General features: G+C 37.4%; 1 protein-coding gene across 2 annotated transcripts in view; it reads left to right on the top strand.

Moving 5' to 3' along the window:
• Positions 1 to 407: 407 nt before the first annotated feature.
• depdc7a (DEP domain containing 7, paralog a) overlaps positions 408 to 9170 on the top strand; it is a 29257-nt gene continuing 20494 nt past the window's right edge. The window contains exon 1 of one of the 2 annotated variants that reach the window (XM_079825780.1): positions 408 to 605. Coding sequence is in view for 1 of the 2 variants with exons in the window: in XM_079825779.1 (XP_079681905.1) it covers positions 2969 to 2984 (16 nt within the window). In the remaining variant the exon portion in view is untranslated. Of the gene's footprint in view, positions 606 to 2862; positions 2985 to 9170 lie in introns of those variants that run through there. The other variant, XM_079825779.1, reaches the window with a different exon arrangement.

Raw genomic sequence — 9170 nt, 5'->3', positions numbered from 1 at the left:
AAATTCTTTTGATTTTAGGAGGAATGTGACCTGGACAGTTCTTCAAGAGCTCCAAACATTCCAGAAGGCATTCCATTCCATCACATTCATGCGTCAGACATGACCAGACCAATAAACCTGACAAAAAGTGTAACATCCTGGTCATCATTATACCCTTTTAACATGCAATGGCTTATCACACCTCATGTGTTCCCATAAAGCCCAGGTGATAAACCCCCCTACATACAGTGCTCAGATGGCCAGTTTAAAGGAAGGAAGGGTTACCCTGGATGCATGATAAGAAAACCGGATCAAAGGCCAGGTACAGTGACCTTACCAACAGGTTCTACAGCATAATTTAACCCTGAGCCATAGGGCTGTGTTTAATCAGAGGAGAGAGAAAATGCTTTAGCTTGCGACACAGGTTTACACAACAACATCACCGCACACGAGTATAGGACGCAGAAGTGGCAGAACCAGCTCTGGGGACACACGTGTGTTTTTTGTTGTTGGAAGCGACGCATTTTCAAAGAACTTATTTTCTTTTTATAGACTTTTAATATAATATATTTGGCATGGGCTTAGGCTAACATTGGAAACTTTTCATTGTTTGTTCTTCTGAACAGGTAAGTAAACTTTCCTAAACTTACCCAGCCACCTTCTTATACAATTAGTATACCATATATATATATATATCTCTGTAGTATGTAAAATGAGGAAAAACAGTCTTTTAAAAGATTGTGGGCCAGTTCATTACAAAATATGAAGCTTATAGTTAGTTGACTCATATGGAAGATTTACCTTGTGGATGTTTGACTGGCATATACTGTTTGAATCAGAGTGGTTGGTTGTGTGTATTGGAATGCAAAAGTGCTCCGTGGCTGGGAGGGACAGTAAAAGGGCTAATGACTTGGGAAAAAAGGAGTGAATGAGACCCCCTGAAGAGTGTGAAAGCTAGCATTGAGAGGCAAATTCTGTCTTCAATCCGTTGGCCTGGAATCTGTGACAAAGCATTATGAGAAGATGACCAAGGAAGAGCCTTAGAGAGGGACTTTCTAAATGGATCCCATCCCTCCCCCTGTCTAACCGGTTTCTAACATACTAATAATACAGACCGTCTAATCTGACTCTTCCTTTGATGCTGAGGACTAAAGTCTGGTTCAGTTATTGTTGATGAGTTTTTGTAAAAAACTCAATACTTCCTAATCTCTTGCTCTGAATGCTTTAACAAAAACACATGTTCTCATGACATGTTGTATGTCCTTTGTCAATTGCATGCTCAATAACCTCTTATGTTTTCAAATTGTTGTTACTGAATTCTTGTTCATGCTGGATTCAGCTCTATTTGCATTATTCCAATCAGGGTTTCATGAGTTGACCCTCATAACTTCCATTTAAAGGTTTTTATACATTGGCAGGTGAAGTATGACATGCAAATGCCTACAATCAAGAATGGCTTGAACCAAGTTAAGCAGAGATCGCTATATGCAGTGATGCATTAAATATGATTTTTGCATTTTGAGTTACAGCTTTCTCAAACCTTATTAGCCACAGTCTGTTAACGTTTCCAAGTAACTTAAATCCTGGATAAATTCCTCGAACTTGAAACCCTTTGGTAGATTTCAGTGTTTTGAGTGAAGTTTTCTAAGAACTGCCATTTAAAACCACACACACACACACACACATGGTGTGAGAGCTTTGTTCGTTTCATGGTTATCAGAATTATTTCTGTTCAAAGTTTTAACAAGGTCTTGATAAGCACCAACATTTATTCCAGTGATAGGCCTACATAAGACGATTCATTCAGAATTTCATTTGACCTCTTAAGGTTGATACTTGCAGACTATATGTTGATTTATTTTTTTTAAACATTAATTTCCAAGGATTCCAGGCCAGGCCATTAATCATAATAAACAAATATCAGATCTCATCTAAAACATTTTGTGACAGTCGTGCTTATTCCCTTGTGAAAAATACAGCATACTTTTAAAAAGAGTAGGCTATTTATTAAGTAAATAATATACTTTTAAAAGTAACACCATTTTATAGTGTCCTTGTTACATGTTACATGTACTTAACAGTAAATTGTGCATAATTTCAGCAACTAATCCCAAACAAAACCCTATTTCTAACCCTATAGTAAGTATAGGCTACATGTTGTAAATCAGTATTAGCTACCCTGCTTAAAAGTATAATTACACTGTAACAACAACGAATTGTGAACTGAATTTAATGTTTTCAGACACTTATGTGCACGCAATTGAATTAAAAATGTATATACTTTACATTTACAGTGATGTTGAGTGCTGTTTTGACACATCTTTACGAGTAATTTCAAAATTTCTTGTCTATTTCTATTAAAAATTGTATTTATTTGTAGTAATGATGAAGTTGAAGTACATTTAAAACATATTAACTTTAAATGAAACATTGAACAACACACTCTAGTTCAAATTTTAAAAAGTAGCCTACCCTGTGTAGGCTCTTTAATACGTCAACACATTAAAATAGGCGTACTTCTTTAAAGCATAATACTAAGTGCATATTCAATAATATTAAACACACTTTTTTCCCAAAGGTTATACCACAGTTTTACAGTAGGAACGCCAAATGTAGTCTGTGGTATTTTGGCGGGAGCTGTGGTTTGCATGTTTTGTAGACCTTAAATCTTAACATCTCTAAAAAGCTGCAAAAAGGCCAACATAAGTTATTTTTGTCTTTATAACGGCATTATTTACATTTAGTGGCGCTTGTTTACCATCCGCAAGTTTCGGGGACTGCTATAGTGTAAATGAAATCATTATAATGCTAATGACCTGTCGACTGACTGCCATCATGACGTCATGAGCAGGGTGTGAGTGAGAGCGCGCGGGCTGTGTACAGTATAGATGAGCTCAGAGCGCGCGACTGTGAACATTATTTACAGCGCGAGACTAAAAGGAGATGCTTTACATAGACATCCAGCTTTAACCTGAAGCACACACATCACATGCATAGACCTCCAGGTAGGTTTTTGCCTGTACAACTGGCTGTTTTGATTTCAAGTTATACTGTGGTTTGTGCATTTGCAATTTGAATACTGTAAAACGAATATTAAGTTGTTGTTTTTTAATCAAACGTAATTAAAATGTGTGTTAATATTAAAATAGTATGCATATGATTGCCTTTTTAGTTCTGAAATTGTATGCTTTTGTCTTTTCGTTTAAGATACAATTGTTGTGTATGGTTAAACTGATTTTCACACTATTCAATGTAAATGCTAAAGTGAATTTAGTCAGTTTAAATAGGTAACCCTATTCATTTAAGTTGGGTTACCTGGCAAATGTTTTCATTACACATTTTGCATTTACAGTAGCCAGAGGGTAAACCGTTTGGCTTGTCTGTGCTTGACAAACTAGTAGAGCTCTTATAGTAGCTGCACTTGTAGTACACTTAAGACAAATTAGTAGACTTTTTGTTTGTGTTTTCGACCTGTTTTGTGTCATAATAATAGCCTAGTGTAGATGTGCAATCATTAGTTCTCCCTCTGGGATTATTTATCTGAGTGTTGGGCAAACACAGGAGCGTGCTGGAGTGAAATCCCATTAGATGCCTTCTGTCCAGCCATGGGGACAAACACCATGGTGACTCTTCTACTGTCCCCTAATGGATAGATCTCAGATTCTAATTTGAAGCATTATGATACTGCTATTATTCATGCGCACTAACAAATGAACAAAAAAGGTATCATGATATGACCATGTTTAGAGTGGTCATTGTGGACATACCATGGTAATTCTCGGCTGTTCTAATGGAGTTATGACATTGTGTTATGAAACGACTTTTTAACTTTAGCCTTTCCATACCAATAATGTATCACAGCAGCGTTTTTTTGTAAGGTTCAGTGACATCTATAAGGAATAAATCACTTCAAATGGTTAACTTGACAGTAAAATCTCAGCAAGTACTAAAACAGGTGTTCAACTAGTGGCATGCAAATGAACTAAAGCCTACATGACTTGGTGAACATGACAAGGAAGATACCTTATCAAGTAGTTTATCAGATGGAGCGATTATTAATGCATCTGACAAGTTTAGTCAAATCTAACTGAATTAAATATGGCTTTTCCAGGTTTGTACGTTTGAAAACAGTGTGAGAAATGCGCTTATTTGTATTGAATATGCATCTGTAGTACAGCCTACTTAAAAATTGTAACTGTATTTGTAGATCATAATATCAATGAAATAAAAGGCCACTTAAGTGTACTTAAAGAGAGTCCACTTTCATGACTATTTTACTAACACTTAAGAACACTTTAAAAAGTGCACTTTGTAATGATGTCAAATTAAACGTTTTACATTAAAGTACATTTGAAATCATTTATTTTTTGTCATGCTTTCAAAAAAGTACACTTATTTTGATTGACTACTAAAGCACATGTAAAGTGTTTAATTATAATTTTAACATGGTGTGTTCAATATTACATTTAACTTGACACAAATTTCAATAGAAATTACATTAAAGTATATTTTAGTTTACCTTAAATGCTTGTCAGCACATTTTGCAGTACACTTTCACCATATTTCAAAGACAATAAAAGCAATTATGAAATTATAAATAAAGATGTACTTAAAGGAACACGCCACTTTTTAAAAAAATAGGCTCATTTTCCAGCTCCCCTAGAGTTAAACAGTTGAATTTGACCGTTTTCGAATCCATTCGAAAGCATAGCTTAGCATAGATCATTGAATCTGATTAGACCATTAGCATCTCGCTCAAAAATGATCATAGAGTGTTGACGGAAGTTAGCCTATTTTCAGGTGCTGCGTAATATCATTGAAAATCACAACTTTTCATTTTCCGTCGGTTTTAGTACACAATGTAACTAGCAGAAGAGTCAAGTTTTAAATTGGAAAAATATTGAAACTCTTTGGTCATTTTTTAGCGAGATGCTTACGGTCTAATCAGATTCAATGATCTATGCTAAGCTATGCTAAAAGTGCTACCGCCAGACCCGGAGATTGACTGAATGGATTCAAAAACGGTAAAACTCAACTGTTTAACTTTAAGGGATTTGGAAAATAAGCTATTTTCAAAATAAAGTGCCTTTAAGTCCTGCTTAAATGGGACTTTTCAGCTAATTTAATATAAAAGCAGTACAAGTCTGTCATATAGGCTACATAAAATTATATTGAGAACATTATAATTGTGTGCTTGGGACATGGCTTTTAAAGGGATAGCTCACCCAAAAACTAATTTTTTATGTTTATCTGCTTACCCCCAGGGCATCCAAGATGTAGGTGTCTTTGTTTGTTTCTTCAGTAGAACACAAATGAAGATGTTTAACTCCAACCGTTGCATTGTGATAGTCGTATAATGCATGTCAATGGGGATATTTTAGAGTATGAGAGCAATGAGAGTAAAAACACACAGACATACGAATCCTTATTAAACCATGCGGCTCGTGGCGACACATTGATGTCTTTTCTTCTGCGAGAAACTGAACAGTATTTATGTTATTTTTTTTACCTCTTATCAGACGAATGTCATCTAGTATTCCCAGCGCCATAACTTCCGGCGAATAAGGTCAAAATACTGGCGTGATCAAAGATATATATACGTAGATGCCTCATTCGACCGATCCGCGCAGGCACTAATGAGGAATCAATGTTTATACAGTGAGGAAAATAAGTATTTGAACACCCTGCTATTTTGCAAGTTCTCCCACTTAGAAATCATGGAGGGGTCTGAAATTGTCATCGTAGGTGCATGTCCACTGTGAGAGACATAATCTAAAAAAAAAAATTCCAGAGATCACAATGTATGATTTTTTAACTATTTATTTGTATGATACAGCTGCAAATAAGTATTTGAACACCTGAGAAAATCAATGTTAATATTTGATACAGTAGCCTGTGTTTGCAATTACAGAGGTCAAACGTTTCCTGTAGTTTTTCACCAGGTTTGCACACACTGCAGGAGGGATTTTGGCCCACTCCTCCACACAGATCTTCTCTAGATCAGTCAGGTTTCTGGCCTGTCGCTGAGAAACACGGAGTTTGAGCTCCCTCCAAAGATTCTCTATTGGGTTTAGGTCTGGAGACTGGCTAGGCCACGCAAGAACCTTGATATGCTTCTTACAGAGCCACTCCTTGGTTTTCCTGGCTGTGTGCTTCGGGTCATTGTCATGTTGGAAGACCCAGCCTCGACCCATCTTCAATGCTCTAACTGAGGGAAGGAGGTTGTTCCCCAAAATCTCGCAATACATGGCCCCGGTCATCCCCTCCTAAATACAGTGCAGTCGCCCTGTCCCATGTGCAGAAAAACACCCCCAAAGCATGATGCTACCACCCCCATGCTTCACAGTAGGGATGGTGTTCTTGGGATGGTACTCATCATTCTTCTTCCTCCAAACACGTTTAGTGGAATTATGACCAAAAATTTCTATTTTGGTCTCATCTGACCACATGACTTTCTCCCATGACTCCTCTGGATCATCCAAATGGTCATTGGCAAACTTAAGACGGGCCTGGACATGTGCTGGTTTAAGCAGGGGAACCTTCCGTGCCATGCATGATTTCAAACCGTGGCATCTTAGTGTATTACCAACAGTAACCTTGGAAACGGTGGTCCCAGCTCTTTTCAGGTCATTGACCAGCTCCTCCCATGTACAGGGTTTTTTCCTGGGTCGAAAATGGTCTTCGTGGTGGCTGACAGACATGGTCATCCATACACACACACACACACGGATGGTAAACAAGTACCCTACCCACGTGATCTGCAAGCGCAATACTGACAATACATTTTAAATGAATTCAAAGAAAGTTTGTCATTTTTGCTCATCTTATTTTGATACCTTGATGATTTTTACACTATTTACAGATAATTGTTTTGGTATATAATCATATCGATATTAAAAAAGTAGTATTAAAATAATGAACAAATAGCCTAATTTTCTGCCATATACAATTTCATAAAATTATCAGCTAGCTAATAACAACTTTGTTCTGGGTTCACCTCACTCCAGTCTAAACTAAACGATTTATAGACTATTTATTTTACTACACATTATGAACATAAATAAGCTGAAAGACTGTGGATAATTAAAAATAACTCTTACACCCACTCTTGCTAAATTGGGTGAGCACACTTGTGTTCTCATTTCAGATGTGTTCAGACTGAGTAAATTATTAAACTGATTCGTGAGTTCAGTGTTGGCCTGATCAGTTGTTCTAAGCAGTCGTTAAAATGACTCGGTTCAAAAGAGTCATTAGGTTTCGAATCGGACATTAGCAGATGCGTTGTGTGCGACTCCCGTCTGTTAGAACATTGCGAAAGATTTGTCAACACACAGAAAACACTTCATAACCGGATAGGATTTGTTTCCCGTTTATTATGTCAGCTGGTCAGAGAAGAGAGTCAACGAAAACATCGTCTGATAGCGCCACGTGCAACATGGATTCGGTCTTCCCACCTTTTGATTTTGATTAACGTAATATGTGAAATATTAGAAAGCTAAGAATGCTTATTTTGAAGAGAGATTGCGAGCGGGGGAGGAGCTCTCTGATCGTTCTCTCTGACACTCGGATAACGCAAGCGCAGCAGTCTTCTATTCTACATCACTCATAAATCACAATAACTGATCAAATAAGGCTTTGGCGGGACAAAAATTTGTTTTGGCGGCCGCCAAAAAAATTTCAATGTAGGAAAAACCCTGGTGTAGTTCTGGGCTGATTTCTCACCTTTCTTAGGATCATTGAGTCTCCACAAGGTGAGATCTTGCATGGAGCCCCAGTCCGAGGGAGATTGACAGTCATGTTTAGCTTCTTCCATTTTCTAATGATTGCTCCAACAGTGGACCTTTTTTCACCAAGCTGCTTGGCAATTTCCCCGTAGCCCTTTCCAGCCTTGTGGAGGTGTACAATTTTGTCTCTAGTGTCTTTGGACAGCTCTTTGGTCTTGGCCATGTTAGTGGTTGGATTCTTACTGATTGTATGGGGTGGACAGGTGCCTTTATGCAGCTAACGACCTCAAACAGGTGCATCTAATTTAGGATAATAAATGGAGTGGAGGTGGACATTTTAAAGGCAGACTAACAGGTCTTTGAGGGTCAGAATTCTAGCTGATAGACAGGTGTTCAAATACTAATTTGCAGCTGTATCATACAAATAAATAGTTAAAAAATCATTCATTGTGATTTCTGGATTTTTTTTTTAGATTATGTCTCTCACAGTGGACATGCACCTACGATGACAATTTCAGACCCCTCCATGATTTCTAAGTGGGAGAACTTGCAAAATAGCAGGGTGCTCAAATACTTATTTTCCTCACCGTATCTATGATTTCGCCGGTATTTTGCATGTATTTTGACCTTATTCACCGGAAGTGATGGCGCAGGGGCGGCTGATGCAGAGCCATCGAAAAAAATGAAATATATTTCTAAATATGGATATTTTTCTTACACAAACGCATCGATTCTCTTCAGAAGGCCTTTATTAACACCCCGGAGCTGCGTGGAGCAGTTATTTGACAGACAGATGCATTTTTTATGGACTTCAAAAACAGAGCAACTATTACTGCTATTATAATGCTTGGATTAGCCTGAACATTTTTAATATAACTCAGATTTTATTCGTCTGAAAGAAGAATGTCATATACACCTCGGATGACTTGAGGGTAAGTAAATCATGGGTTAATTATCATTTTTGGGTGAACTATCCCTTTAATGGTGAGACTTTTGTTTTTGTATTCAGACTCATATATTTAGATTTATTTGCCAATATATTAGTTATCGGCTTTTAAATATAAAGAATGATCGGTTATCGTATCGGCCAAAATGTTCATATCGGTGCATCCCATGTGAAAAGCATAAGTGCCAGTAAACAAAACATTCAGTTTGTTTTTATGAATATTCTTTTATTGTTTTCAAAAGTATGCTAAAGCTTCTTTCTCACAAGGGCGAACAATGATTATATTCACACAACTAGTTGCCGCATCCCAGACTCCCGGGAAATCTCTTGAACTGCTGTGTCTAGAGAGAATCTTTTATATTGCAGCCAGCTGTTGTTCACTTGAGCCTTCATTAAAGACTAGGCGCGTGTGTGTGTTTGTGTGTGTGTGTGTGTGTGTGTGTGTGTGTGAGAGGGGAATCTCTATGTAATCACAACAGTCGTTCTGGAGGTTTCAAGCCACCCATGGTAAATATCCTGAT

The sequence above is a fragment of the Gobio gobio genome (genome assembly GCF_949357685.1).
Source record: "Gobio gobio genome assembly, chromosome: 9".
NCBI lineage: Eukaryota > Metazoa > Chordata > Actinopteri > Cypriniformes > Gobionidae > Gobio > Gobio gobio.
Note: the sequence above shows the minus strand (reverse complement) of the source record. Positions and strands in the feature narration are given on the sequence as shown.